Source organism: Mycteria americana, chromosome 26, assembly GCF_035582795.1.
Source record: "Mycteria americana isolate JAX WOST 10 ecotype Jacksonville Zoo and Gardens chromosome 26, USCA_MyAme_1.0, whole genome shotgun sequence".
NCBI classification, from domain to species: Eukaryota; Metazoa; Chordata; class Aves; order Ciconiiformes; family Ciconiidae; genus Mycteria; species Mycteria americana.
The window spans coordinates 2,239,130-2,267,057 of NC_134390.1; the positions used below are offsets into that span (position 1 = coordinate 2,239,130).

Consider the following 27,928-nt stretch of genomic DNA (forward strand, 5'->3'; position numbering starts at 1 on the left):
CTCCGGCCGTGTGAATGAGCTCCAGCTCCGTGCTGGACGCAGGAACAGTCCTTCACCCCAACCTCCTCCTCCTCCTCCTCGCTGCCGGCCGGCCCCGCGTTTGGGGGGGGGACGAGGACAGGACCAAGAGGGTCCGTGCCCCCCAGCTCGCCCCCCGCCTGGCCGCCGTCCAGCCCTCCCCACGCTCGCCCCTTCTTCCCCCTTTTGCAGCCCAAATCCCTTCCCACCGTCCCCATCGTCACGCTCCTGACGTGGGAAAGGGCCGATCCCTGCCTGGGAGCGGAGGACGGGAACAGACCCGGTCCCCGGGGGCTGCTCAGCCTCCCGCCGCCCCCCCCGCGCCCCGTCGCCCACCCGGCAGGGGAGCACGGAGCTCCCCGCCAGCTCTGCCGCGCAGCCGCTGCCCGACGGCGAGGACGGCATCGCACGAGCGTCGGGCCGAGTACAAACAGAAAGGAAGGGGGTCGCGGCCGGGAAGCCAGATGAGCAGCCGCTCTAGATACAGACGTGATTTGGGGTCCCGGTGCCGTCCCTCAGCACAGAGGGGACCCCCAAAAAATCTGATCAAGGCTTCAGGGTGCCCACGAGCAGGGGGAGGAGAGACGGGACCCCCGCGCCCATCCCCAGCTCGCTCTGCCGCCCGGCTCCCAAAGCGACCACCTCGGGGCACCGCACGCTCAAGCCTCCCTCCTCCCCACCCAGCCTCCAAATCCGCTTTGTTTTCCCTCAAACGGACCCAAACCCGAGCGCGATCCCGAGGCCGGGGAGCCCTGGCCACGGGGGAGCCCGCCCTGCACCCCGAGCGGCGCCGCTCAGCTCCGTGCACGGCCACGGCGTGGGCCCGGCCGGGAGCTCAACGCGCTCCCCGCGCCGAGCCCGGTAACGTGCCGCAGAAGCCAGCTGCTCCGGATTAGCGACAGCAGCTCTCCGGAGGCCTGGCCCCCCCGAGCCCAGCGGGTCGGGGATTTCCAACCCCAAAACCGCCTCGTTAATGGACTACAGGACACTGCCCACCTCGGGGCTCCCGGCCTCGTCCCACCCTGGCACCAGCTGCCGGCGATTGGGTTTCAGCAGAGCCGGCTTTGCCGCACGCGGCGCGGCACAAGCAGGCGCTGCCGTCGCTGCCCCCGGATGAGCCGGCAGCGAGAGCGGGAGCCTGGGCGCTCCCAGCGTCACGGCAGACTTTGTCATCCCTCTCCGCGCCATCTCGAGAGAATTTTCTTTTCGGTGCAAGGACCAACTTCCAAATGCGGCGGGGTTTGCTGGGGAGCGCTCCCCCCGGCCCGGCTCGCGGCAGGACGCCGTTCCCGGCAGCCCAGGCACGAAGCGCGGGGGCTTTCACTGCCGGAGGGGGGGGAAAACCCAGCAGCAACTCTCGTGTCAGAGGAAAACTCCTTGTTGGGAGGATTGCCTTTGCTCCACGCCCTGGATTTGAACCCTGAGCTCCCAGAAGCCGCAGCCTCACCCCCCCGGCCCCCGCATCGCGCGGCCGAGACGGGGGGAGCACGCGGCGGGGGGCTGCGGGGCCGAGCTCCCCAACGCGCCCAAGGACAGCGGGGCCCGGGGATTACGCGGGGACGTCCTCGTCCCGCTCCCGCGGCCAGGGCAGGGTCCGCCGCAGGAGCCTCGCCGAGGCTTTTGCGGGAGCAGGAGCCGAAAGCGGGAGGGTGGGAGAGCGGGGAAGCGCTGCCCCGGGCGTAGAAACAGCCGGAGCCGGGGAGCGGCGAGGTCCGGGAGCGGAGCTCAGGCAGGGCGAGGACGGGACCCACCGCTCGCTTCCGCGTGGATGGAGGGAGGGAAACGCTCCCGACGGCTCCCCCGGCACGGCCAAACCGCCTCACCAGCACCGTTAACTCTGTGAAGGGCCGAATTGAGCCCAGGCTCCCTCGGCACGAGAGGAGGGAGGACGAGGGAGGCGGCGGAGCCACGCGCGGGAGCGGCTCCTGCGCCCGCAGCCCGGGCTGGTCGTGCCTCTCGGGGCAGACGCAAGCGTATTTCGCCATCGCTCCCGGCAGCGTCGGCAAAGGAAGCCGAGGCACGTCCCCGGCGCGTGCCGAGAGCTGGAGCCAGCGCCTGGGAGAGGTGTGAGCTCCCACAGGCGCCCGCAGGAGGGTCAACCGTCACCAGCAAAGGTCCCCAACCGGGCAGCGAGCTTCATTCCTCTGGAAGGAAGGGCAGGAAGCGGATCGGCACGGTTCGGGGAGTGGTGCCTCGTCCCAGGGCTCTAGCGGGTGGGAGAGCTGCCGGCGGTTACCCTGCAAACACCAAACCCCTCCGATACCCCCAGACCTTTCACGGGGAGCAGCTGACCCCAGGCCTGGGCGCAGGGAGGAGCGGAGCGGCCCCACGGCACGCAGACCCCGAGCACGCTCTGCCCGACAGCACCCTCGTTAGCCCGGCACGCTCGTCAGCTCACGAGTGAAACAGCAAAACAAATTCCTCTGCCCTTCCCGAGGCTGCAGGCAAGAACTTGTTTGTGTAACCAGAGCGGGCCAGCGTCGGACAGGCGTGTGGGGCGTAAGCTGGGGTTATTTTTACCCATTCACTGGTTTATCTTTGGCCACATTTTATGCTCGAGTTCCTGTAGCTGTGGCCAGAGTTCCTCCAGGTCACCAGCTCCGAGCACGAAGGTAAGGGGACGGCGAAGGGACGAGAAGCTGAATCCAGCTGGGATGCAGGGACGCACATCCCGCTCCCGCCGGGGCCAGGACCGCCCTGAAGGGAGATGGAGAAGAAACAGTCGACACCAGGGCTGTGACGAGGCAGAACTCTGTGCTGCCTGCGCCCCGAGCCTGCCAGAGCACCCCGAGCCCTGCCTACCCCTTGCCCGCACCGACCCCCGCAACCACAGCCCCCTCCCGCAGTCCCAGCCTTTTCTTTTCGCTTCCCCTGCCCAACTCGAGGGGATGAGGACATCTTCCTCCTCCTCCTCCTCCTCCTCCTGACTCTGCTCAGCTGCGGCCAGCCGGCGCCCGGCCAAGGGACCGACCTCATCCCAGGTCTCGGGCTGATTAAGCCCGGTGAGATCAGACGCATCCCGGCATTTCTGCCAGCTCACCCTTCCGGCACTCTGCAGGCCAATTTAATTTTCATAGTGCACTTTGCTGGCAGCAGCTGCATCTCGGGAACGCGGCCGGCTCTCCCCCACCCCCTGCCAGCTCATTTCTCTCGCTGCCATCCATTACGGCCTGGCACACGAACAGCCCGGGCGGCCGCACCTGACATTGGGACACCCCGACAAGGACGATTCTGGATTATTTCAGATTTAGCCCCGGTCTGGGTCCCACCGCAGCCGGGAAGCGGGGGAGAGCTCGGGAATTCCTAAGCAGCGCAGGCTGGTCCACCTGGGAAATAAAAGTGGGTTTAACAGGGTCGTGCCCAGCTCCTTGGGGCATCCCCGGCCTCTCCCTGGCCAGCGGGGAGCAGAGCACTGCCCCGCTCATCACAGACCACGGGGAGAAGGACAGACGGCTTCCCAAGACGGGGTGGGGACCCCGGCACCTCACGCCGCAGCCGAGCCGTGCCCGGGCTCTCGGTCACTCACGGGGCACAGCCCAGGGCCCCCCCCCAGCCACACGGCCGGTACCGGGCCCAGCGGCCAGCACGGCTGGAACCAGCAGAGCAAGGGGAGCCCGGACGCCCCGGGCCGTGCATGAGGCAGCCACGTCCCTGTCACGCCACAGAGCCACGGGACCCAGGCCCCTACAGCACCCATACGTCCCCCAGCACAAACCCCTACAGCACCCTGCACCCCCAGACGGGCCCCACCCGTGCCCACAGCCCCAGCCAGGCTCCTATAGCCCCCCCCAGACCCCCAGCCAGGCTCCTATAGCCACCCCCAGACCCCCAGCCAGGCTCCTATAGCCACCCCCCGGCCCCCAGCCAGGCTCCTATGGCCCCCTCAGGCCCCCATAGTCCCCCCAGACCCCCAGCCAGGCTCCTATAGCCCCCCCAGACCCCCAGCCAGGCTCCTATAGCCCCTCAGACCTCCAGCCAGGCTCCTATAGCCCCCCCAGACCCCCAGCCAGGCTCCTATAGCCCCTCAGATCTCCAGCCAGGCTCCTATAGCCCCCCCAGACCCCCAGCCAGGCTCCTATAGCCCCCCCAGGCCCCCAGCCAGGCTCCTATAGCCACCCCCCGGCCCCCAGCCAGGTCCTATGGCCCCCTCAGGCCCCCATAGTCCCCCCAGACCCCCAGCCAGGCTCCTATAGCCCCCCCAGACTCCCAGCCAGGCTCCTATAGCCCCTCAGACCTCCAGCCAGGCTCCTATAGCCCCCCCAGACCCTCAGCCAGGCTCCTATAGCCCCTCAGATCTCCAGCCAGGCTCCTATAGCTCCCCCAGACCCCCAGCCAGGCTCCTATAGCCCCCCAGGCCCCCAGCCAGGCTCCTATAGCCACCCCCCGGCCCCCAGCCAGGTCCTATGGCCCCCTCAGGCCCCCATAGTCACCCCAGACCCCCAGCCAGGCTCCTATAGCCCCTCAGACCTCCAGCCAGGCTCCTATAGCCCCCCCAGGCCCCCAGCCAGGCTCCTATAGCCCCCCCAGACCTCCAGCCAGGCTTCTATAGCCCCCCAGGCCCCCAGCCAGGCTCCTATAGCCCCCCCAGACCCCCAGCCAGGCTCCTATAGCCCCCCCAGGCCCCCAGTCAGGCCCTATAGCCCCTCAGACCCCCAGCCAGGCTCCCATAGCCCCCCCAGGCCCCCAGCCAGGCTCCCAGAGCCCCCTCAGCTCCCCAGCTCCCTACAGCCCTGACACGCCCCTGTCACCCTCACAGGCCACCACCCAGACCCCTACAGACCCTGTGAATCCCTACAGCCATCAGCCAGGCCCTTGTAGCCTCCTCAGGCACCTATGGCCCCTATAGCCCCCACACAGGCCCCTGTAGCCCCCTCGGGCTGCCAGCCGGGCTCCTATAGCCCTCGCCCAGGCCCCTGTAGACCCCCGGGTCCCCGTATCCCCCGTGCAGGCCCCTACGCCCCCCGAGGGACTCTACAGCCCCCCCGGGCCGCCAGCCCGGCCCCTATGGCCCCTATAGGCCCCGCAGGCCCCAGGAGGCGGGGCGGCGGCGGTGACGTGGCGGTGACGTGCGGTCAGGTGACGCGGGCCGTGCCGGTGCCGTCCCGGGCCGCCATGCTGTCCCGGCTGCTGAAGGAGCACCAGGCGCGGCAGAGCGAGCGGCGGGAGCTGCAGGGTGAGCCCGCCCCCGTCCCCATGGCGACAGACCCCGCCCCGCGCCCCGGGGGGCGGCCCGATTGGCGGCGGAGCTGCCGCTCACCGCGGGGGGGCCGCGCGGGCGCGCGTCCCATTGGCCGGCGGGGCTGTCCGTCAAGGGGGGGTGGGGGGGGAGAACCACGACCGTGGCGGTGAGGGAGGGGCGGGGTGGGGGGTGGGGTGGCCGGCAGGGTGGAGCGTGATGTCACCGCGCCGCATGCTGACGTCACGCGGCTCCCTGCTGGCGTCACGGCCGGCGTGTGCGGGGGGGGGGGGGGGGCAGCGGGGCGGGGTCGGGTCCCGCCGCCCCTCACGGCCGCGTCCCCGCAGAGCGGCGGCGCCGCGAGGCCATCGCCGCCGCCACCCGCCTGACCGAGGCCCTGGTCGATCACCTCAACGTGGGGTGAGGCCGAGACCCCCCGAGCCCACAAAGCCCCGGCCGGGGCCCCCCCAGCCCCCTGCCCCCAACACCCCTGGCCAAGGACCCCCCAACCCCAGCCGGGGCCCCCTTCCCCCCCCCCGCCCCCCTGGCCGGGGACCCCCCCATCCCCTTCTGCCTCAAGACCCCCGAACCCCCCGGTCCCCCCCCGGCCCCCCCAGCTGGGGACCCCCTGAACCCCCCCAGCCCCTTTTACCCCTGGAAACCCCAGCCAGGGACCCCCACCTCCCCCAGCCCTTCCCCCCCAAACCCCCATCCAGGGACCCCGCACCCCTAACCCCCCGCCAGGGACCCCTCCAAGCCCCTTCCCCTACACACCCCCAGCCAGGGACCCCTCCCCCCCCCCAAAACCCCTGCCCAGGGACCCCCTCAACTCCCTGCCCCCTTCCCCCCCCAAACCTCCCACCCGGGGACCCCCAGCCCAGCCCAGCCCAGCCCCCCAGTGCTTTGGCTTCCCCCCTCGGCCGCCCCCTTCCCGGGGACTCCCCGCATGCCGGGGCCATTGGGGCAGGACCCCACGCCCCGTGTCCCCCCCCCGTGTCCCCCCCCCGGCAGGGTGGCCCAGGCCTACGTCAACCAGCGGAAGCTGGACCACGAGGTGAAGACGCTGCAGGTGCAGGCGGCCCAGTTTGCCAAGCAGACGGGGCAGTGGATCACCATGGTGGAGAACTTCAACCAGGCCCTCAAGGTGGGGGTCCCCCCCCCGGCACGGGCGGGGAGGTCGCCCCCCACCCCTGGAATTCCCCCTCTGGGACACGCGGAGGAGCAGCCCCATGGGAACCCCCCCGCCGCCCCGGTGTCACCGGCGCTAGCGGAGGGATGGGGTCCCGTGTGCCAGGAGCCCACCGCCGGCACGGTGCAGCCTGCCCGATGCCGGGGGGGGAGGGGGGGCGCGTGCCCCGGCCCCGCGGCTCGACGCCGGAGCGGTCTGGCAGCCCCATCCGCCCACTGCCGGATCGCACCGCAGCGGGCAGCACCCACGGGGTCCCGGCCAGCCCCGAGCCCCTGCAGGGCTACGGCTGCCGGAGGTGGAGGGAGGGTGGCCCCCCCCCCCCAAATCTCACCGCCAGCTCCCTGACAGCCCCCCCCGTCCCCGTCCCGGCAGGAGATCGGCGACGTGGAGAACTGGGCGCGCAGCATCGAGATGGACATGCGGACCATCGCCACCGCCCTGGAGTACGTCTACAAGGGGCAGCTCCAGCCCTCCTGCTCCTGAGCCGCTACCGGGGCTCCCCCGGACGCCCCCCCACCCACCCCCCCCCCCGCGCCGCCGCGGCTGGTCCTGGCAGATAACGCGGCAGCTCCCGGCCGCCTCGGGGACCCCTCCGAACCGGGGAGCGGGCAGAATAAAGCGCGGTTGTACAGGCGGTGCGTGGCGGCTGGGCCAGGCGTGTGCCGGGGCCCTGGCACGGCCCCGGGCTGCCCCCTCCTAAGCCCCCTCATCCTCTTTACCGCTTAACCCGGGCTCTGAGGCCCCTTTTTCTCCCAGACAAAGGCCCCTTCTGGGCCAGGAGGGCTCTAATCCCCCCGGGGGGAGAGCTCGGCCCCCCAGCTCCGGGCAGTGCCCCCTCCCAGGGCTGCGAAGGGGACCCGGGGGGGGGTTCTGCGTGCCCTGGGGAGGGGGGCTGCCCTCCCTCCCGGCTCCGGCCAGGGGCTCCTCCACGGTGCGGGTCCCCCGACAAGGCGAGGGGTGTCCCAGCACCCCCACGCACCCAAGTTCCCGCCTGGAGCTGCACCCAGCACGGGGCGGGGGTAGGGGGGGGGGGTCAGGGGGGCTCGGCCCACCGTGAACTTTGGCTGCGGGCTCTGCCCCGGCACAGGGGGAGGAGCGGCCGCGGCCCCCCCGGCTCAGACGGCCTCTGCCGCCGCAGCCGAAGCAGCACCCGCAGCCCTCTGCCCCGCCGAAGGTAGGTGGGGGCTCGCCGGGCGGGCTCCCCTCCGCACCCCGACCCGGGCCAGGGGTGCCAGGCGAGCCGGGGCCGCAGCGGCCCCCGCCGTGGGTCTGCCCCATGGCCGCAGGGCACAGTGAGACGAGTCTGTCGGGTCTCGTGCACGCCGAGAGCCCGCGCCGTCCTGGCTGGGGGGGGGCTGTGCCCGTCCCCTGCCCTCGCCCGGCTCTGGGGACCCAGGACAGACACGGGGCGTCCCCCCCGCAGCCCCCGAGGGCCGGGAAGGGGTGGGGGCTGCCGCCTCTTTGGGGGTCAGCCCGGAGCCCCCGTCCCAGCCCCGGTGGGTTCGTAACCCCCGGCCAGCACCCATTGCTGGGAGCGATGGGAAAAGCCCGACACCCCCAGAGCCCCCCCCCCCAAACGGGGCTCCTGGAGGGGAATGCAGCCCCCCACAGGGGGGAGATAACGGGAGAGGGGTGGGATGTGGGGGCAGGTGGGCTGGGGGTCCCAGAGGCGCCGGTGACGGTCACCTCCCCGTGCGGAGGGTGCCCGGGGTCGTCCCTGCCCTGGGAGGGGGACGGGGGGAGCAGCTGGGACCCCCCCCCCGCCCGGTGCTGCCCCGCGGGCCCTGGGTGCCGGCCAGGCGCTGACGCACTGCGCCCGGCTAATCCCCGGCACGCCGCGGACGCCCCGGCTCGGCGGGAGGGAGGTCGGTCGGAGACTCGTCCGGGCGTGGGTGGGGGACACGGGGTGCTCGTCCCCACGCCGGGAGGGGGACGTAGGGTGCTCACCCCCACCCCGGGAGGACAGGGACCACCGCCCAGGGTCCCCACGTGCCCCGTGGCACCTGGGCACGGACCCAGGCCCATGTGGGACCTGCCCCAAAAGCTGGGGGTCAATCCTCAGCCCCCCCCCTTTTCCCACCCTCCGCCTGGGCGAGGTCTGACCCCCCCCGCTGCGGGGCAGGGCAGGGGGTCCGGGGGTCCCCCGCGCGGGGAGGGGCGCGTGGCTTTACCCAGCGAGCGAGGAGCCCGGGTTCAACTTGGGGCGCAGGGGCTGACGTGGCGGGGGGGGTGGCACGGCCCAGGACGCCTGGGTTCCTCTCCCACCGCCCCCCACGCCGGCCCCGCAGGCCCCCCGCCATGTGGCTGTACCTCTTACTGGCGGCACTGGCCTGGGCGCTGGGCTGGCTGGTGCGGGACCGCCAGAGCCTGCCCTCCGTCAAGGACAAGCACGTCTTTATCACCGGCTGCGACAGCGGCTTCGGCAACCTGCTGGCACGGCGGCTGGCCTGCCGGGGCTACCGGGTGCTGGCCGCCTGCCTGACCCAGAAAGGGGCCGACAGCCTCCAGCGGAGCTGCTCCGGCCACCTCCGCACCACCCTGCTCGACGTCACCCGCTCCGACAGCATCCGCCGGGCCGTCGAGTGGGTGCGGGCAGAGGTGGGCGAGAAAGGTGAGGAGGGGGCAGGATGGGACCCGGGGAGGTGCTGGGGGGGGGGACACGATGACGACGACATGGGGTCCCAGGGGAGGTGCTGGGGGGGGGACGGGGACAACGATGACGACGACATGGGGTCCCAGGGGAGGTGCCGGGGGGCAGGATGGGACCCGGGGAGGTGCTGGGGGGGGGACGATGATGACGATGACATGGGGTCCCAAGGGAGGTGCCGGGGGGCAGGATGGGACCCGGGGAGGTGCTGGGGGGGGGGGACGACGATGATGACGACATGGGGTCCCAGGGGAGGTGCTGGGGGGGGGACGGGGACAACGATGACGACGACATGGGGTCCCAGGGGAGGTGCTGGGGGGGGGGACAGACGGGGACAACGATGACGATGACATGGGGTCCCAGGGGAGGTGCCGGGGGGCAGGATGGGACCCGGGGAGGTGCTGGGGGGGACACACAATGACGACGACATGGGGTCCCAGGGGAGGTGCTGGGGGGGGGACGGACGGACGGGGACAACGATGACAATGACATGGGGTCCCAGGGGAGGTGCCGGGGGGCAGGATGGGACCCGGGGAGGTGCTGGGGGGGGGGGACACGACGATGATGACAACATGGGGTCCCAAGGGAGGTGCTGGGGGGCAGGATGGGACCCGGGGAGGTGCTGGGGGGGACGATGATGACGATGACATGGGGTCCCAGGGGAGGTGCCGGGGGGCAGGATGGGACCCGGGGAGGTGCTGGGGGGGACACACAATGACGATGACATGGGGTCCCAAGGGAGGTGCTGGGGGGCAGGATGGGACCCGAGGAGGTGCTGGGGGGGGGGGGGACACACGATGATGATGACAACATGGGGTCCCAGGGGAGGTGCCGGGGGGCAGGATGGGACCCGGGGAGGTGCTGGGGACGACGACGATGATGACAACAAGGGGTCCCAGGGGAGGTGGGGGGGGGGGGGGGGACAACAATGACGATGACATGGGGTCCCAGGGCAGGTGCTGGGGGGGACGACGATGATGATGACAACATGGGGTCCCAGGGGAGGTGCTGGGGGGCAGGATGGGACCCGGGGAGGTGCTGGGGGGGGGGACGGGGTCCCAGCAGGATGGGTGGTCTCAGGGGAGAGGCTTGGTCCCACCAAGGGATGCTCTAGGACAAGACGGGGAGCTCCACAGCGGGGGTACGGGGCAGGACGGGGGGTCCCTGGGGAGGTGCTGTGGGGCAGGATTAGGGGTCCCCGACGAGGTGCTACAGGGCAGAACAGGGGGGTCCCACCAGGGCACCCCACGGCAAAGGATGAGGGGGGTCTGGAGAGGGGCTGCGGGGCAAGATGGGTCCTGCCACCGGGTGCTGTGGGGAGCCCTAGAGAGGGGCTACGGGGGGGGTCCCTGCAAGGTGCTGTGGGGCAGGATGGAGGGGAGGGTCCCCCCGGGGCACACTAGGGCCAGGACGGGGGTCCGTGGGGCAGGGAGACAGAGGAGGGGACCGCGGCCACCATCCCCGACCTCGCGCGTGCCCCCCAGGGCTCTTCGGGCTGGTGAACAACGCGGGGGTGGCCAACCCCATCGGCCCCACGGAGTGGATGGGGATGGAGGACTACCGCCAGGTCATGGCCGTCAACGCCTTCGGGGCCATCGAGGTGACGCTCCAGTTCCTGCCCCTGCTGAAGCGGGCGCGGGGCCGGGTGGTGAACACCTCCAGCGTGCTGGGCCGCCTCTCCGCCAACGGCGGCGGCTACTGCATCTCCAAGTACTGCATCGAGGCCTTCTCCGACAGCCTGCGGTGGGTGCCGGCCCCCCGCCCGCCCCGCGGCCCCCGCCCCGCGCCCTGACGGCCGTGCATCCCGCAGGCGCGACATGTACCACTTCGGGGTGAAGGTCAGCGTCGTGGAGCCCGGCTTCTTCAAGACAGCGGTGACCAACCTGGAGAGCATCGAGGCGTCCCTGCGCCGGCTCTGGGACCGCCTGGCGCCCGAGACGCGGCTCAGCTACGGCGAGGATTTCTTCCATAAGTGTGAGCGGGCTGGGGGGGTGCCCGCTGCCTCAGTTTCCCCTGGCCGCGGGCTGCCCGTCCCTGCCTGACCCCCCCCCTCCCCGCCTGCACCCCCCAGACCTCAAGGTGCAGCGGCTCATCATGAACGTCATCTGCGACGCGGACCTCAGCAAGGTGACCCGCTGCATGGAGCACGCGCTGGGCGCCCGGCACCCACGCACCCGCTACAGCGCCGGCTGGGACGCCAAGCTGCTCTGGCTGCCCGCCTCCTACCTGCCCGCCTGCCTCGTCGACTTCGCCCTGGCCACCATCCTGCCCAAGCCGGCCCACCGTGCCCGCTAGTCCCCTGCTGCAGCCACCGGCCCCCCCCCAGGGCTGTGAGACCCCCTCCTGCCCCCCCCAGGGCTGCAAATAAACCACCCATCCCGGGTGCCGTGCAAACTGCCGCCTGCGGCGCTCGTCCCTGCGGCAGCCCCGGGGCCGGGGGGGGTCCCCGCGCGGCTCAGGGACCGCTGGTGGCATCGCCGTGCGGAGCCCCCAGCCCCGCTGCACCGGGGGGGGGGTGGCTTCCAGGGTCACGGCCCTCGGGGGGACCCACGGGGACGCTGCCACCATCGCTGCCCTTCCGCCGGTCCCGGCACGGCCTGGCGTCCTGTTGACGCGGCCCTGAGCCAAGCTGGCCCCCCCGGTTGCCCCCCGGCGCCGGGGCGGGACGGGGCTGCTCGCACCACGGCCACGCACGCCGGGCCCCCCCGTGCTCCCATTGCTCCCAGTGGGACCAGTCCCTTCCCGGTGGGGAGGTTCCAGTCATAGGACGGGGCAGCACCCAGGGGCTCCCTCAGCCCCACAGCACCCGCAGGGTCAGTGGATCTCGGGGGACACCCCCCACCCACGAGGGACCCCGTCCCCCCCCCAGCCCGGTGGGCGCGGGGGACGCGCGGCGCTACAGAAGCTTTTCTGTTTATTTCCACACCCGGGGACGCTCCCCGGGCCCCCCCAGCCCCCACCGGCACGCGGGGAGGGGTCCAACGGCAGCGACCCCGGGGGGGGGTTGGCACGTGGGGCCCTGCCCCGGAGGAGCTTGCAGAAGGCAAGCGAGCGGGAGCAGCCCCCCGCGGCCCCCAGAGCCCCCCGGGTGGGGGGCAGCGGGAGCCGGGGGGGCCACGGCGCCCGCAGGGGGCTACATGACCTCGTAGCCGCTGCGGATGCCCTTCATCAGGCAGCAAGCGAAGATGATGCCCAGGATCTGGGAAGGGAGAGGGGAGAGGGGGTGATCCCCATCCTGCACAGCCCCACACGTGGAGGGGGGGCTCAGCCCCACACGGGGGGGCTCAGCCCCACGTCCTACCTCGAAGAAGGCGATGCCCAGCGCGACGGCGGCCACGATGAGGATGTTCTTCTTCATCCAGGCTTCGATGCTCTGGAGGCAGCCCTGGGGGAGCAGCGGGGCTCAGGGGGCGGCCGGACCCCTGGGGCTGAACGGGGGGGGAGGGGGGGGCACGGGGGGGGGGGTCTCACCTTCTCGTAGACGGTGGCGGGGCTGGGGCGGACGTTGCAGGAGGTGGTGTTGACGCGGCAGCAGGACCGGGGCACCGTGTTGTTGAACCTGAACCGCTCGATGGTGGCCCAGTCCGTGTAGTTGTTGACTCCGCAGCAAGCGAACTACCGGGGGGGGGGGGGGGGGGGAACCCCAGGGGGTCAGGGGGGCCGAGCCCCAGACGCCCGCCCCCCCCCCGACCAGGGCCACCCCGTGACTCACATCCCTCTGGAGCTCGTCCACCGCCGCCGTCGCGGGCTCGTCCTCCCCGTACTTGTGCATGGCGTCCCACAGCCCGTCCTCCAGCACCGAGCGGACCTGGGGGGGCCGGGGGGGGTCAGAGGGGGACGGGGGGGGGGGTCCTGCAGCACCCAGGCGGGTCCGTGCCCCCGTGCCCCCTCCCCACGAGTCCCCCACCTTGTCCTTGAAGACGTATCCGGTGATGGCAGCGGCGATCTCCACCAGGAAGATGATGCTGAGCAGGACGGCGAACTGCGGGGGGACAGGGTGGGGGTCAGGGCGGGGGGGTTAAGGTGTGGGGGGGGGAGTGGGGGGGGGATCCAGGGTGCCCACCGTGGTGACCATGCAGTAACTCTCCTTCCAGGCGCCGCAGCAGCCGAAGAAGGAGATGAAGAAGATGATGATGCCCAGCACCAGGATGGCGACGGGGGTGCTGGAGGCGGAGGCGCTGCTGACGGCCAGCGCCTCACTGAGGGCCACTTGGGCGTAGATGCCGATGGCGATGAGGGCCACGCCGCAGACCTGGGGGGGGGGCAGCGGGAATTGGGGTGCAGCTGCCACCCTGCGGGGCCAGGACCCCCCCCGAGCCAACGGGGTGGGAGGGGGGCACCCGCAGCTGAGCATTGTTCCCTTCCCGGGGGGCGGGGGGGGGGGGGGGGGGGGGGCAGCGCCGGGGGTTGTCCCCAAATGGGGGACCCCCCTCCCCGGGGGGGATGAGAAGGGGTGGGGGGGAACCTCTGGCCCCCCGGCCCAGCACAGCCCCGCCAGCGATGTCCCCACGGGGGCACGGCGGAGGGAGGGGGCCCCACTCCTGCCCCACGGCGGGACACTCCCCAGCCCCGCTGCGGTGAGGGGGGGCCGGGCTGGCGGCCGCAGGAACGCCGGGAAGTCCGGCCTTCCGGCCGCAGCGAGAGGCCTCGGAGGGGGGGACCTGGCACCAGCCCCCCACCCCGGGGGGCCCCGGGCAGACCGGGGGGTGCCGGGGCAGGGGGCCACGCCAGGCACATGCCGTCCCGGTGGGCACCGGCAACCCCGCTGGCGTGGGAGCCGGGAGGCCCACGGCCCTTCCCGGCACCGGGGCAGGAGTGGGTCCGTGCTGCCCGTGTCCGCCACCCCCCCACGGGTGGGACACCCCACCCCCCCACGGCCTCGGTTTCCCCGTGGCGGTGGGGACCCCCCCGGGCCGGCCTCCCCGGGTGCCGCCGGCCCTGTTTGCTCGCAGGGCGTGGGTAAACAGCGCGGCCCGGCCGCCCGCTGCACAAACACTCCGGCAGCGGGGGCCGGGGGGGGCTGGCGCCGGTGTCCCCATCATGTCCCCCCGCCGCTGGCGGCCAGCCCGAGCCCCCCCGGGCCGTCCAGGGGTGACTCAGGCCGGCAGGATCAGGGTGGGGACCGGGACGAGTCACTCCCTGCGTGGGGGGACAGGATGACGGCCAGGAAAGCGCCCGGCCCCCCTTCACCCCCCCCGCACCCCGCTACGGCCGTTGGCCTTCTCACGCCTCTTTCCTCACCCCAACTTCCCCAAACCCGTGCCCTGCCCCGCGCGGGGACCCCGGCCGGGGCAGCCGGGAGCCGTGGGGCTCGGGGGGGACCTGGCCACCCGTGGGGTTCCCACCCTCACCTCGGGGCTCGGCTTCCCCCGGCCGGAGCGTGCCAGCCTCGCCCTGCCCGGCCTCGTTACCCCTGGAACCTACCGATGGCAGCGTGCGGCCGCAACACTGCCCGGTGCCCTGCTTCTCGCAGGGTGGGCGGCCTCACCCCCCTCCCCCCCCAGCACCCGCTGCAGCCCCCCCCAGGCAGCAGGGCCCCCCCCGGGGTCCCCATGACCCCCAACTCAGGGCCTGCAAGGGGGGGGAAAGGGGGTGTCAAAGGGGCCGTACACGGGGGGAAGCTGACGTCAGCGGGGGGGCAACACGGGGGGGCTGCTGCTTGCCGTGGGGCTGGGGCGGGCCCGTCCCCGGCAGGGCACGGCTGGGAAGGGCCCGTCTGCCCGGTTCTGCCGGCCCCGGGGCCCCCTCCCCGGTTTCCCCGGTCCCCCCCGTCCCCCACTCACCCAGAAGATGAAGTTGAAGATGAAAACCAGATACTTCACACATTTCATCCCGCCCTCGACCGCCATGGCCCGTCCTGCGGGAGCCGCCGCCTCAGCCCCGGCACCGGCACCGGCACCGCGCCCGCTCCCAAGCCCCGCTGTCCCGCTCCCAGCCCCCCCCGCCCCGGTCCCGCTCCCGGTGCCGCTCCCCCTGCCCGGGTCCCACCGTCCTGGCCCCGGTGCCCGAGCCCCGGCGTCCCGGGACCGCTCCCGGTGCCGCTCCCCACCCGCTCCCGCCGCCGCTGCCCGCCCGGTGCCGGTGCCGCCCCCTGCCCGGTGCCGGTGCTCCCGGTGCCGCCGCTCCCCCGCCCCGGGCGCTCACCGACGCCGCTGCTCCGCCGCCCGCTCCGTGCGCTCCGCGATCATGTGATGGGGCCGGGGCGAGCCAAGAGGCAACCCCGGGCCCGCCCCGGGCCCGCCCCGGCCCCCGCCGCCGCCCCGCGGGGGTCCCGCCCCGCGTGGGTCCCGCCCCGCGCCCCCCCCGGCCCCGTCCCGGGGCAGCACAGACACGCGGGTGCGGGGGACACTTTAATGGGGTGGCGAAGCCACCGGGCCCGCCTGGGGGGACACGGGGGGGCCGCGCCGGGGGGGGCCCCGCGCCCCAGAGCTCCCACCCCATCCCGCAGCCCGGGGCCTGCTGCCCTGCGTCCGGGGGGCCCTGGCCACCCCACGGTCCCTGGCACCCCATGCCCCGCGCCCCGGGGTCCCGGGGTACCCCACACCCTGCATCCCAAAGTCCTGGCCGGCCCATGCCTGCACCCGGGGTCCCTGCCACCCCGTACCCTTGCACCTTGGGGTCCCACCCACCCTGTGCCCCGAGGTCCCTGCCACCCTGTGCCCTGCACCCCAGGGTCCCTGCCACCCTATAACCTGCACCCTGGGGTCCCGGCCACCCCGGTCCCTGCAACCCCGTGCCCTGCACCCCAGGGGCCTGGTCACGCTGTTCCCAGCCACCCTGTGCCCTGCACCCCAGGGTCCCTGCCACCTCATACCCTGCACCCCGGGGTCCCGGCCGCCGTGGGCTCAGAGCCCCGGCACGGTGGCCAGCGCGGCCAGCACGGCCTCCAGGTGCTGAGGGTGCGCGTAGGCCACGAGGCCACCCCGGTTTGCCCAGCGCTCGGCCCCCGCTGCCCCCTCCGCCGGGCAGTTGTAGACCAGCTCGGGGGGTGGCCCGGTGTCACCCGCCCGCCGTGCCCGCAGGGCCCCCGCCAGGGCCACCGTGCCCCCACCCAGGGCCCGCAGGATGGCGTGGGGGGCGCAGGCGTCCCAGGCGAAGGTGCTGCCCTCGGAGAGGACGTAGGCGTCCGCCAGCCCCAGGATGACGCAGAGCATCTTGTAGCCGGCACCGGCGGCGAAGCGCAGGCGGTCACCGCAGAGGGGACCCAGGGCTGCCCGCACCGCTTCCCCCTCCGCCCGGCTCAGCACCACGCAGGGCGCGGGGCGCAGCGGCGGGGGGCTCAGCGAGCACAGCCGCGTGTCCCCGTACGCGACGCCCCAGTGGTACCTCCCCTGCCACCTGTGGGGACGGGGACTCTGAGCGTGGACCCTGCCACCGGGTCCCCAGGCTCTCCCCGGCCTCTGGGGCCAGGATCCGGCCATGACCCCCCGGTGCTCCCCGCGGTGCCGGTACCTGCGGGTCAGGGGGTCCCGGCGGAAGAAGGGCTCGTTGATGACGCCCAGCACGGGGCAGCCCGTGTGCCGGTCGTAGGCCCCGATGAGCACCAGCGCCGAGCACAGCCCTGCCGGGGCGATGCCGTCGACGGGGGCCACGTCCTCGTGCCCAACGATGTACTCGTTGGTGGAGTCTGCGGGTGCAGCCGAATTCACCGGGGCTCAGCCGCGGTGTGCGTGTGGGGGGGGTCCCCGACCCGCCCTCTCCCAGCACCCCCTCACCGATGGGGTCTATCCAGATGGCCAGGTCCTGGGGGGGGATGCTGAGCGCCACGCCGGCCAGCTTCGCGTCCCCCAGCGCCACGTCCCGGTGCACGGCGGCTGCCAGCAGCTCGGCGGCCGCCCGCTCGGGCTCCAGCACGGAGAGCAGCAGGGCCGCGGTGTCTCCCGGCGTGGCACAGACCCGCACCGCCACCGTCTCCCCTGCCAGCACCCCGGCCTCAGCGACGGCCCCGCGGCCCCCCGTGTTGGGGGGCCCCGGCTCCGCCGCTCCCCCCGGGACTCACCCTGCCCGTTCCTGAACTCGTTGGTCTCCTCGCCATGGATGTGGCCCTGCAGCTCGGGGAACTGGGGGGGGACACGGGGCGGCTCAGCCACGGTGCAGGGGTTTGCGGGGCCACCCTGGGGACCCCCCCGTCCCCTACCTCCTTCCCCAGGTCGTGCTTGATGACCTCCTGGATGAGGACGTCCGCCAGCGTCTTGAAGTCCTGCAGGAACCTCCTGTTCCTGTCGGCCCCCGTCTTCTCGGCCACCAGCAGCTGGAAGAGCGGCTGCTCCCGCCGGCACAGCCGGGCGATGTGTGCCGCCTTCTCCGAGGCACCCACCAGGGCCTGCAGCAGCCCCGCCATGGCCGGGCCTGGGGGACGCAGCGCTCAGGGGGGGCCCGGCCACCCCCCAGCTCCCAGCGTGGCCCCGCAGCCCTGGCCCCGAGCGCCCGCCCGTAATTGCCGGGTGCGGGCAGCACCCAGGGCCGCGTGCGGCCCGGGCCCCAGGGTGGGGACCCGGCTCAAATTATCCTGCCCGGTGCCAGAGGCCGCAGCCCGGAGGTGGGGACGTGGCCGCGGGGACGTGGCCGCGGGGACGTGGCCGTGGGGCCGTGCCTGGCCAAGGACACGGCCCCACTGTGGCGTTCCCGCGTGGGGGGGACCGTCCCGCGTGGAGGAGGAAGCAGCCAGGGCTGGGGGGGGGGGGGACGTCCCCGCTGCACCCCCAGAGAGGAGTGGGGTGTCGGGGCCGCGCACCCCCCCAGCAGCGCGTCACCGGCAGCGATGCCCCGCGGCGGCGGCGGCCCATGCCCCTCCCCGGGGCCGCGCCACGTGGGGGCACCCCCGGGACCCCCCCCCGCGGGGGATGCCCTCCCCGGGGTGCCCCCCCCACCCCCCCACCCGCGGAGGGGCCCCCACCCCCTGCCACGCCCCCGGGGGGGATCCCGGGGACCCGCGGGAGCCGCCCGCTCCCCCCCGTTGCCGTTACCGGGGCCGGGGCCGCTGACAGCTCCTGCGGGGCGGCCCGTGGGGCGGGGCCGGCCGGGCCGCGTCACGCCGCCGCATTAACCCCCTCGGCCCCACGGCCCGGCGTGCGGGGGACCCCGGCGTGCGGGGGAGACCCCGTCGTGGTGGTTGGAGGGGGGGGGGGACGGACCCGGTGTCGGGGCTCCGAGCGCCGCTTCCGCGTCGCGCCCCCGCTGCCCCGGGGCCGGTGACACCGGGGTGCGGCGATGCCCATCGCGGCGGGGAAACCCCGGCACCGGGACCCGACGGGGAGGTAACGGAGGGGAGGGCCGGCACCGGGACCCCCCGCTCCTCTCCGACCCCCCGGGACTACCGGTGCGGCGGTGCCACCCCGCGCCGCGCGGTGGCGCTCTCGTCCCGGCGCTGCTCCTCGCTCCGGTTTTACCGGCTCCGGTGTGGACGCGCCCGCTCCGGAGCGACGCCGCAGCGCCCCCTAGCGGGATGCGCTTGCGCCACGCTCCCACCGCGCACCGGGGGTAACGGGACCGTTCCCCTACCCCCCCCCCCCCCAGACACCCCCCCCCTGCCCCGCCACACAGGCAGCCCCCCCCCTCCACACACCCCGCCTCGGGTCTCCCCACCGCGCCGGGTCGGGACCCCCGCCACCTCCCGCCACACCGGGAGCGGGGCCCGGAACGTGCAGCCCCGGTGCCACGGGCGCGGTCGCATCTCCCTCTTGCCCTCTCCATGGTTCTGATGGGGCCGGCACCGGGGGAGCGGGGGGGACCGGCACGGAGCGGAGTTTGGGGGGGGGGGGGGGGGGTCCGGGGGCTGTTGAGGACACGGGGCGGGAGGGGACGGGGAGCGGGAGGGGAGCGGGGGTACGGTTGAGGACGCGGGGCGGGGGGGGGGGGGAAGGGGGAGGGGGGTGACACGGAGGGGGACGGAGGCACCGGGACGCGCATCCCCGGTCCCCGGGGGCGGTGCGGCGGGACCCAACTCCCGGCAAGTGCGGCGGGGCCGGGCGTTCGCCCGGCCCCGCCGCACTTGCCGGGAGTTGGGTCCCGCCGCACCGCCCCCCGCCACAAGCGGAGGCGGGGGGGGGGGTCGGAGCGAACCGGGTGGCGGCGGGGCCGTTCCCGGTGCTCGGGGGGCCGGCGGCGGCTGGTGACAAGCCCCTGCCAGAACCTCTTTTGTGCGCCCGCAGCCAATCAAGGCCGCTGACGACACACTTCTCTTGGGGTATAAAACCCCGGGGCCGCCGCTACCGCCGCTTTTTTCTTTCCCCCCCCCCCCCCCTTCACCCCCCCCGGTCCCTCACCGCCCCCCGCTTCCCCGCCCCCGCCACCGTTACCGCCTTCCCCCCGTTCCGCGCCCCTTGCGCGTTGCGGTGGAAGCGGGGGGGGGGGCGGCCCGGCGGGGAAAGGTTTCCCGGTATGGCCCCGGTATTGCTGCGGTTGCTGGCGTTGGTGATGGTGGCGGGGGGGTGGGTTGAAGCGCAGCCCCCCGCCTCCGAGCCCGCTTGCCCCGTGTGTCTCTGGCGGCGGCACAGCAAGGAGCTGCGGCTGGAGAGCATCAAGTCGCAGATCCTGAGCAAGCTGCGGCTGAAGGAAGCGCCCAACATCACCCGGGAGGTGGTGAAGCAGCTGCTGCCCAAGGCCCCGCCGCTCCAGCAGCTCCTCGACCTCCACGACTTCCAGGGGGACTCGCTGCAGCACGACGAGTACCTGGAGGAGGACGAGTACCACGCCACCACCGAGACCGTCATCAGCATGGCCCAGGAAAGTCAGTGCCGCCTTTGTTCCGCCCCGCCGCCGCTGCAAACTTCGCCGGCGGACTCCCCCCCCCCACCCCCACCCCGGCTCCCGGCCCCCCCCGACCCCCCCGGCTCCCCTCCCGGCTCCCCCCCCCCCGCCCGCCTCGGCCCGCCCGGCGGCAGGCACCGGCCCCCCGGGGCTCCCCCGCCGACCCCCCGGGGTGCCCCCTCCTCCCCCGCGGCTCCCCGTTCCCCCCCACCCCCCCACCCCCCCCCCCGGGGATGCCGCGTTCCCCCGGCACCCCCCGGGCTCCCCACGGGGCTCCCCGGGCACCGGCCCGCAGCCCCCGCTCGCCCCCCCCCCCCCCCCGAACCCCCCCCCCGACCCGGGGCGGCTCCGTGCGAGTCCCGGGGGGAGGCACCGCGCCGCACCGGGGACCCGGGAACCCGGCGACGGGACAGCCCGGCCGGCAGCCGGGACGGGGCAGCGGGAGCTGGGAGATGGGACCGGGACCGGGGCCGGCCAGCGGGAGCTGGGACCTGGCAGCAGGTAACTGGGACCCGGGACCGGGGACCGGGACCCGGCACTGGCACCGGAGGGTCGTGGGACCGGGCGCTGGCAGGAGGTACCAGGACCCGGCACTGGCACCAGCATCAGCACCGGCGCTGGTGCTGGGTACCGGGACCTGGCACCGGCACTGGGACCCGGCGCTGGGTACTGGAACCCGGCACTGGGCACCGGCACTCGGCACCGGCACCGGCACTGGGACCGGACTGGGGGCACGGGGCAGACGGCACGGTGACCTCCCTGTCCCCAGGGCCCCACCGGGCAGCGGGTGCCAGCGCTCGCCTCCTGCTGCGGCACGTGGCAGGGTGACAGCAGGGTGACAGCAGGGTGACGGCAGGGTGACGGCAGGGTGACGGCAGGGTGACAGCAGGGTGACAGCAGGGCACGCTGGGGACAGGCAGGCGCCTGCCCTGGGCCTGCCCGCGGCCGGCACAGCGAGGGGCTGCGAGGGGCTCCAGCCCGGGGTCCCCGGCAGGGAGGGGAGGGGGTGCGGCGGCTTTGCTGCGCTGTGACACGGCTCCGTCCGTCCGTCCGTCCGTCCGCGGGCGAGGAGGGGGCGAGCGACGGGGCTCCGGGGCGGCTGCACCCCGCACCTCTCCGTGCCTCAGTTTCCCCCGGTGCCAGCGTGGTTCCGCGTGTCCCGGCCCCGGCTCCACCTGCTCCAGCGGCGGGACGGGGCGGTGGGACCCCCGAGGTGCGGGGGCTGCGGGAGCCCCGGGAGCGGGGCCGGGGGGGCCGGGTGCGAAGGGCGAGCGGAAGGGAGGGAAGTGTGAGGCGCTGCCCCCCCCCCCGCGGCCCCCCGACGAATTTCCTTCCCAGGCATTAATAGACTCGGGCGGCTTTGAAATTTTATTACCCATAAAATTGACAACACGCTGGGGTTTTCCTCCCCGCGCCGCGTTAACGCTCGCTGCCCCCGGCCCCCCCTCCTGCCCCTTAACAGCTCGGGGGCCCCCAAAATAAATACCAGAGGGTGACCCCTCCTCCCGGCTGGCCGGGCCCCGCACGGCCCCGCTCCGGGGGTCCCGCAGCCCCGGCCCCGCAGCCGGATGCGCCGCGGGGTCCGGCCTGCTCCGGCGGCGGCCGCTCCGTTATTATTATGATTTTTCCTCCCTCCTCGCCCCCCCCGTGGCAATTGTGTGGGGTTTTATGGTTCCTGAACAGAAGGAGGGAAAGGGCTTTATAGGCGGCAGAGCCATAAAGCTCTCGGGTTCCCCCCGGCTGCCCCCCCCCCGTTAATCCCAAGCCACCACCCCCAGCACCCCCCGCCCCCCCGTTTTTTTTTTTAACTGCAGAAGGAACCCGGGAAGGTTAATTGGGTCCTAAACCCATTTAGGGGCTACCCGTGACCCCCGCGACCTGCGGGGTGGAGGGAGCTTAATGAGGGGCGATGGGGGGCCGGCCGGGCACGGGCCGGGGCGAGGGGCTGGCGGGGCCGGGGGGCCGCCCGTGCCGCTCGCTGCCCTGCCAGGGCCGGAGCCGCTCAAGGTCAGCGGGACACGGGGACACGGGGACACGGGGACACGCCGGAGGCACCGCTGGCACGTGGACCCTCGGGGGTCCCCAGGGTGCCTGGACCTGGGGGGTCTCCGGTCCCCCGCGGCAGGCGAGGGGTTAACGGGGCAGAGGTGGGAGCCCCAAATCCGGGCCCGGTGGGAACAAAGGGGGGGGGGGGCTCGGGGCCGCCCCCCTCCCGGCACATACTCAGCTGTGACCGATGTCCCGGTAACCTTTATCCCCCGTTGCCAGAGCGACGGGACGAGCATCCTGGCACCGCCGCAGCCCCGTGCCAGGAGCAGCCGGCGTGGCACAGCCCCCGCGCTCCCACCCCCCGGCACCCCAGACCCCCCTCTCGCCCCTGGGCCCGCAGACGCCCGCTGTCCCCCGGGATGCCAGGCCCGGTCCTGGTCCCGGGCCCGAGGAGGGTCGGCGGTGCCGCCGGTGTTGCCGGTGCCGCGGCGAGGGGCTTCGGTGGCAGCTTTAAGGGACCTGCACCGGCTCCAGCGCTGCTTTGGCATCTCTCACCTGGAGACCCTACCAAAACAACCCCACCGGCACGGTCCTCGCCGCGGAGCCAGCCACGGCGAGCCCGGAGCAAACCGGCACCGCGTCCCCTAAGGCCGCCGGTGACCTCTGTGCGGTGTGGGCACGGTGCCACCGGGACCACAGGGGACCCAGAGCCCCCCGAGGTGGCCGCCGGCCCAGGCTGGGACGACGTCCCACCGGTGACGGGAGGCAAAGCCCCCACCAAGGGGCTGGGGGGCACAACCTGCCCCGGGCTGGGAGCCGGGGGGGGCCAGCGCGGCTTCGAGGGGACGGGCGGCGCGGGGGGGGGGAGCGGTCCCCGGGAGGGTCCCGGGGGAGCGCGGGTTTAATCGGGGGCTTGTGCGCAGCAAATTGCTGGGAGGGGTTTGGGCGGCCGGCGCCCGCGGCCCCCCAGCCCCTGTCACTTTGGTTTATGTGCGGCGCGGCGGGGGGCTGGATGGCATTCCCGGGGCTGCGGCCGGTGTCGTGACCCCCATGTGTTCGGGGAGGCCTCGCACGCAGCAAATGGCCCCGCGCTGCAGCTGGGTGCTATTAAACCTGACCGGTGCGTGGCAGGGGGAGGGGGCCGCACGGGGGGGGGGGAAATTCCCAGCTCAATTTGACACAGATGTTTGCCGAGCAGGGAGGGCCGGCGTGGGGCCGGCTCCAGCCGGGGTGCTGCCGCGGGGCTGGGGGAGGGCGGCCGGGGACCCCCGGATCCGACGGATGCTCGGGCCGGGATGCTCGGGGTTGTCACCCCCCCGGGGCGGGTGTCCCCGTCCCCACGGTGGCCGCTCGCCTTCGCCACCTCTGAGGGCATCACCCTGGGCGGGACCCGCCGGGGTCCCGGGTGAAGCATCCCCGGCTGCTTTGCCGCCGGCCGGCAGAGGCGTGGGGCCGCCCCGAAAACAAGCCCGGGGGGGTGGGAGACGGGAGGGTGGGAGATGGATGCCCTCTGAGATGCAGACCCGGCGGGATCCCGCTGGCCAGGCCCCGCTGGCGGGGAGCCCGGCGGTACCCGTACCCCAGCTCGGTGCCACGGACCCTCCTCGGGGCTTGGCCGCAGCCCCGGGGCTTTGCCGCAGCCCCGGGGCTGTGGGACCAAGCGCGTTCCCGGCTCCGACACAGGGACGCGTTGGGAAGCGGCTGCCCCGGAGCAGGTGCCGTGGGGCCGGAGCCCCCCGCCCCGCTCCGCCCGGCCCCGCTCGGCGGGGGGCTCGGTCCCCGCAGCCCCCGCGGGGGATCGTGAATCCCCGGCGACGCGGGGTCAGGGGGCAGCCGGGGACCTTATTGCGAATGGAGGGGCAATGACCCCCGGGGCGGCCTCTGACCCGACCTTCAACTCCTAACGACCGAGGAGGAGCTCGCCCTGACCCTGCGTGCGATGCGATGGAGGCGGCGGCGGCGGGGGGGGGGGGGGGGGGTCCCGGGGCCGCCCCTGACGCCTCCTTCCTCCCCGCAGCGGACCCCGTGGTGCAGATCGAGGGCAACCCCCATTGCTGCTTCTTCAACTTCAGCCCCAAGATCATGTTCACCAAGGTGGTGAAGGCGCAGCTGTGGGTGTACCTGCGGCCGGTGCAGCACACCTCCACCGTCTACCTGCAGATCCTCCGCCTGAAGCCGGTGACGGAGGAAGGCAGCCGCCACATCCGCATCCGCTCCCTGAAGATCGACCTCAATTCCCGCATCGGGCACTGGCAGAGCATCGACTTCAAGCACGTGCTGCAGAACTGGTTCAAGCAGCCGCAGAACAACTGGGGCATCGAGATCAACGCCTTCGACCCCAACGGCAACGACTTGGCGGTCACCTCGCTGGGACCCGGGGCCGAAGGGCTGGTAGGTGGCTGTCGCGGGGTGGGCGCGCGGCTCAGGGTCCCCGCGGTCCCGGGGCTCGGTGCCGCGCGGAGCTCGTGGGGCGTCGCGGTGGCCCCGGTGCTCAGCTGGGCACGGGGCTCCCAGCCATCCCCGGGGAACCGGAGGGCGAGGGGGGGCGACGGGGACAGGCAGGGGTGGTGGTGCAGCTCTGTGGGGCTGGTGACGGCTTGTGGGGGTGGTCACAGCTCTGTGGGGACAGCGACAACTCCATGGGGACAACGACAGCTCTGTGGGGCTGATCACAGCTCTGCCAAGCTGGCGACGGCTCCGTGGAGCCGGTCACAGCTTTGTGGGGACGATGACAGCTCCACGGGGACGATGACAGCTCCATGGGGACGATGACAGCTCCATGGGACCAGCCACAGCTCCACAAGACCGGTCATATCTCTGCAGAGCTGGTGATGGCTCCATGGGGCTGGTCACGGCTTTGTGGGGACAGTGACAGCTCCATGGGACTGGTCACAGCCCCACGGGGACGGTGACACCCCCACGGGGTTGGTGACACCTCCACGGGGTTGGTGACACCTCCACGGGGTTGGTGACGCCTCCGTGGGGCTGGTGACGGCCCCGTGGGGACAATTACAGCTCTGCGGGGCCAGTTACGGCTCCGCAGGGACGGTCGCAGCTCCATGGGGATGACAACACCCCCGTGGGGCCGGCGACACCCCCGTGGGGCCGGCGGCAGCTCCGCGGGGCCGTGCGGGACCCAAGGAGCCGGGACGGCGGGGCCACGGGGCGGCGGGGCGGCGGGTCAGCGATGGGGCTCACGCCCCCCCCCCCCCTCTCCCCCCAGCACCCCTTCATGGAGCTGCGGGTGCTGGAGAACAACAAGCGCTCGCGGCGGAACCTGGGGCTGGACTGCGACGAGCACTCGACCGAGTCGCGCTGCTGCCGCTACCCCCTCACCGTCGACTTCGAGGCCTTCGGCTGGGACTGGATTATCGCCCCCAAGAGATACAAAGCCAACTACTGCTCGGGGCAGTGCGAGTACATGTTCATGCAGAAGTACCCCCACACCCACCTGGTGCAGCAGGCCAACCCCCGGGGCTCGGCGGGGCCCTGCTGCACCCCCACCAAGATGTCCCCCATCAACATGCTTTACTTCAACGACAAACAGCAGATCATCTACGGCAAGATCCCGGGCATGGTGGTTGACAGATGCGGATGCTCCTAGAGCCCGGCTGGTGCTGCCCCTCCGCCCCGCGCCCCCCTCCGCCAACAAACTCCTCTTTTCTTCCACTGGTTTTTGGGGTCTTTTTGTTGGTTTTTTTTGGTTGTTTGTTTTTTTTTTTTTTTTTTAAATACAAAGAACAAAGCGTTGAAATTCCTTTGGATGTTGGGGGAAGAGAGAGAGAAGAAAATCCCACGGAGAAACGCTGCACCAAACCCGCGCTTCGACATGCATTGTGCAATAAAGCAACCGGACGGAGAAGGGAAGGGGCGGCCGGGACCCCCAGCACCGCCACCCCCGCCCGCGGCACCCGCAGCGGCACGGCACGGCGGCACAGCTCTTCACCGGACGGCTCTCCCGCCCCGGCTCGACGGCGATGGGGAGAGGAGGCGGCTGAGCAGACCCCGCATCTCCTCGTGCTTCTGGAGTGGCAGCGGGGACGGGGACATCCCCGCCCGCCCCGCGGCCAAGGTGACACCCAAGGGCGGGTGGCCCCGTCCCCGAGCAGCTGACGGCCCCGTCGCGACAGCCCCGCTCCGGCTGCTCTGCTGCAGCGAGGACGGCAGGATCCGGCAGCGGGACCCCCCGGGACGGGCGCGCCGGGGCGGCTGGGCCACGCGAGCGCTGGCGGCAGCTCCGGCCCGGGAGGAAACCGTCTCCCTTCTTTAATTTATTTATTTATTAATCACCCTCCCGGCCAGCGCTTTGCTGCGGGAAGCCCCCGCTCGCCCTGGTCCCTCCCTTCACGCCGCCGGCACCGTCCCGGCACCCACGACCCGACAGCGGGGACGGCCCTGGAGGGGCTGCTTCAGCCCAGAGCCCCCCAGGGACCGGCCGGTGGCAGCCGGCACCGCCAGCATCCCATGGCATCCCCAGGCACGGATGCCTTGAGGGGGACGGAGCTGCCACCCACGCTTCGGATCCGGCCCTGGCACTGCCGGCAGGATGGCGACGCTCACCCCGGCGCTGCCGGCAGGACGGCCGCGCTCGTCCCGGTGCCCAGCGCTCTCCCGGGGCGGCCGGAGGAGCTGGCGGCTCGGGGGGTCTCCTCCAGCGGGAGGGAGGGCGGCCGGCAGCCCGGGGTTATCCGGAGGCGGCACCGGCCAGAATTGGACGGAGGCTCCGGCTGGGGAGAAATTCCGCTTACGCGGCAGATTCGCCTCCCCCTGCCCTCGGCGTTTGGATTATTTTCGCGTGAGAACAGGCTCCCGCTTTCTCAAGAGTTCAGCCGTCCCAGCGGCTCCGGCGGTTCCCCTCCGCTTGCACCGCAGCCGGAGTGATGCAACCGGGGCCACGCCGGGTCCCAGCCGGGAGCCGTCCCTGGCGCCAGGCGGCCACCGACCCCGCGCCGGGGTGGAACCGGTGGCTCTGCCTGGCCCGGGGGGTACGGCCCGGGGGAGCCCCCGCAGACCCCGGCCCCAGCACTTATCCCGAGGGTGCCGGACGGCTCCGGCCGGGAGACGCGCGTCCATCCCTCCTCGCCCACGGCACCGCAGGGCAGAAGCACCGGGGCCACGCGGGGAACGACCCCGTGGCCGCAGCCGGGCCGGCCTGGCACGTCCACACCCCGCGTAGCACTTAGGGACGGTGCCGGGCGGCCGGGGACCGGCAAGGCGCTGGGGACAGAGCCGGGGGCACCCGGGATGTTTAGCACTTGTCCCCGGCTCCGCGGAGCCCAAAGCGCTTACAAGGACGAGGCTGCCCCGGGGCGAGGACGTGGCGCGGGCCCGGCGGTGCCAAACCCCGGCCGTGCCGAACCCCGACCACCCTGCCCGGCACCGAAGCACTTAAGGCCCCTCGTGCCGGGTTCCCAGCACCGCCGGGGTCCCACCACTGGCACCGATGCCACCGGCCCGGCGGCTCCGGCGATGGCGGCCCTGCGGCCCCGCTGCGGCATCGCGGGGGGTCCCAGCACCCCGGCCGGACCCCGCGGCTCCAGCTCGTGGCAGGAGTCGGAGGCGAGGGGATGGGGACGGGCAGAGCTGGGGTCCCCCAGGGAGGAGGGTGCCGGGCAAGGGGCTCAGCTCAGCCCCGAAACACCGGCCTGCGGTCGCACCGTGGCAGACGGCCCCACGCTGGCGGCTTTATGGCCGAGGTCCCCGAGCCCCGCGCCAGCACGCCAGCGGGTTGCTGCCGGCGGGCCGTCGCCGGCTCTCGCAATACATCGGATACAGGGATGGCCTGGCCGGAGGGGAATTAACCCCACAGGCAGTGACAGCCCCTGCCAGGGCTGGGGACCATGGCACCCCCTCTCCCTGCCGTTCAGTGCCTTTCGGGGGACCACGTCCTCCGGCAGCGCCGGGTCTTGCCATGGAGCCGGTGCGTCCCGCGCCGGAGGAGGGGGCAGCCTCCCGCCTGGCAGGGGGGAACCTCCCGACCCGCCGAGCCAGGGACAACGCCTGTGTCCCCGCCCGGCGTCCCCCGCCCCGGCGGTGCCCGTGTGATGCCGAAGGGGCCGGTCCTGGCGAAGCCGCTCGTGGAAATATTTTGCCGGTCCCCGTTTCGCTTCCACCCGGCGCTCGCAGATCGCGAGGGCTCGTCCAGCCCTGGCCATCGCCG

The 27,928-nt window shown here is 73.4% G+C and overlaps 5 protein-coding genes across 6 annotated transcripts; 3 read left to right on the forward strand and 2 right to left on the reverse strand.

Moving 5' to 3' along the window:
* Positions 1 to 5,069: 5,069 nt before the first annotated feature.
* BLOC1S1 (biogenesis of lysosomal organelles complex 1 subunit 1) lies at positions 5,070 to 7,092 on the forward strand. The gene is made up of 4 exons (XM_075525517.1): positions 5,070 to 5,191; positions 5,542 to 5,614; positions 6,206 to 6,338; positions 6,756 to 7,092. Exons 1-4 carry the CDS (start codon positions 5,131 to 5,133, stop codon positions 6,864 to 6,866), a joined length of 378 nt encoding a protein of 125 aa, XP_075381632.1. The 5' UTR covers positions 5,070 to 5,130; the 3' UTR covers positions 6,867 to 7,092.
* Positions 7,093 to 8,063: 971 nt separating this feature from the next.
* Positions 8,064 to 11,348, forward strand: RDH5 (retinol dehydrogenase 5). Its single transcript, XM_075525476.1, has 4 exons — positions 8,064 to 8,994; positions 10,515 to 10,773; positions 10,841 to 11,004; positions 11,102 to 11,348. The coding sequence occupies exons 1-4, from the start codon at positions 8,682 to 8,684 to the stop codon at positions 11,323 to 11,325; spliced, it is 960 nt and encodes a 319-aa protein (XP_075381591.1). The 5' UTR covers positions 8,064 to 8,681; the 3' UTR covers positions 11,326 to 11,348.
* A 578-nt stretch (positions 11,349 to 11,926) lies between these two features.
* Positions 11,927 to 15,311, reverse strand: CD63 (CD63 molecule). The gene is made up of 8 exons (XM_075525494.1): positions 15,175 to 15,311; positions 14,814 to 14,887; positions 13,094 to 13,282; positions 12,938 to 13,012; positions 12,743 to 12,838; positions 12,502 to 12,645; positions 12,332 to 12,415; positions 11,927 to 12,229 (listed from the first exon to the last, which is right to left on the reverse strand). The coding sequence occupies exons 2-8, from the start codon at positions 14,877 to 14,879 to the stop codon at positions 12,164 to 12,166; spliced, it is 720 nt and encodes a 239-aa protein (XP_075381609.1). The 5' UTR covers positions 14,880 to 14,887; positions 15,175 to 15,311; the 3' UTR covers positions 11,927 to 12,163.
* A 56-nt stretch (positions 15,312 to 15,367) lies between these two features.
* On the reverse strand, positions 15,368 to 18,044 carry INPP1 (inositol polyphosphate-1-phosphatase). Of its 2 annotated transcripts, XR_012778830.1 has the most exons (7): positions 17,997 to 18,044; positions 17,168 to 17,379; positions 17,030 to 17,090; positions 16,746 to 16,946; positions 16,483 to 16,657; positions 15,807 to 16,368; positions 15,368 to 15,660 (listed from the first exon to the last, which is right to left on the reverse strand). XR_012778830.1 is itself a non-coding variant. In XM_075525467.1 (6 exons), exons 2-6 carry the CDS (start codon positions 17,369 to 17,371, stop codon positions 15,876 to 15,878), a joined length of 1,134 nt encoding a protein of 377 aa, XP_075381582.1. In that variant the 5' UTR covers positions 17,372 to 17,379; positions 17,997 to 18,044; the 3' UTR covers positions 15,368 to 15,875. The 2 variants fall into 2 exon arrangements, 1 of the variants encoding a protein (XP_075381582.1); XM_075525467.1 differs by having other exon boundaries at positions 15,368 to 16,368.
* A 1,204-nt stretch (positions 18,045 to 19,248) lies between these two features.
* On the forward strand, positions 19,249 to 25,565 carry GDF11 (growth differentiation factor 11). Its single transcript, XM_075525468.1, has 3 exons — positions 19,249 to 19,759; positions 23,786 to 24,159; positions 24,992 to 25,565. The coding sequence occupies exons 1-3, from the start codon at positions 19,411 to 19,413 to the stop codon at positions 25,370 to 25,372; spliced, it is 1,104 nt and encodes a 367-aa protein (XP_075381583.1). The 5' UTR covers positions 19,249 to 19,410; the 3' UTR covers positions 25,373 to 25,565.
* Positions 25,566 to 27,928: the final 2,363 nt, after the last annotated feature.

Excerpts from the sequence above, each read along its gene's own strand:
- CD63 (XM_075525494.1), bottom strand. The coding sequence starts at position 14,879 with ATGGCGGTCGAGGGCGGGATGAAATGTGTGAAGTATCTGGTTTTCATC. Across the intron at positions 13,283-14,813 it reads TCTTCAACTTCATCTTCTGG|GTCTGCGGCGTGGCCCTCAT; the intron begins GTGAGTGGGGGA and ends CCCCCCCCCCAG. Across the intron at positions 12,646-12,742 it reads TGGACGAGCTCCAGAGGGAT|TTCGCTTGCTGCGGAGTCAA; the intron begins GTGAGTCACGGG and ends CCCCCCCGGTAG.
- RDH5 (XM_075525476.1), top strand. The coding sequence starts at position 8,682 with ATGTGGCTGTACCTCTTACTGGCGGCACTGGCCTGGGCGCTGGGCTGG. Across the intron at positions 8,995-10,514 it reads GGCAGAGGTGGGCGAGAAAG|GGCTCTTCGGGCTGGTGAAC; the intron begins GTGAGGAGGGGG and ends CGTGCCCCCCAG. Across the intron at positions 10,774-10,840 it reads GCCTTCTCCGACAGCCTGCG|GCGCGACATGTACCACTTCG; the intron begins GTGGGTGCCGGC and ends TGCATCCCGCAG.
- BLOC1S1 (XM_075525517.1), top strand. The coding sequence starts at position 5,131 with ATGCTGTCCCGGCTGCTGAAGGAGCACCAGGCGCGGCAGAGCGAGCGG. Across the intron at positions 5,192-5,541 it reads CGAGCGGCGGGAGCTGCAGG|AGCGGCGGCGCCGCGAGGCC; the intron begins GTGAGCCCGCCC and ends GCGTCCCCGCAG. Across the intron at positions 6,339-6,755 it reads ACTTCAACCAGGCCCTCAAG|GAGATCGGCGACGTGGAGAA; the intron begins GTGGGGGTCCCC and ends CCGTCCCGGCAG.
- GDF11 (XM_075525468.1), top strand. The coding sequence starts at position 19,411 with ATGGCCCCGGTATTGCTGCGGTTGCTGGCGTTGGTGATGGTGGCGGGG. Across the intron at positions 19,760-23,785 it reads CATCAGCATGGCCCAGGAAA|CGGACCCCGTGGTGCAGATC; the intron begins GTCAGTGCCGCC and ends TCCTCCCCGCAG. Across the intron at positions 24,160-24,991 it reads GACCCGGGGCCGAAGGGCTG|CACCCCTTCATGGAGCTGCG; the intron begins GTAGGTGGCTGT and ends CTCTCCCCCCAG.
- INPP1 (XM_075525467.1), bottom strand. The coding sequence starts at position 17,371 with ATGGCGGGGCTGCTGCAGGCCCTGGTGGGTGCCTCGGAGAAGGCGGCA. Across the intron at positions 16,658-16,745 it reads CATCTGGATAGACCCCATCG|ACTCCACCAACGAGTACATC; the intron begins GTGAGGGGGTGC and ends CTGCACCCGCAG. Across the intron at positions 16,369-16,482 it reads CGGGACCCCCTGACCCGCAG|GTGGCAGGGGAGGTACCACT; the intron begins GTACCGGCACCG and ends CCGTCCCCACAG.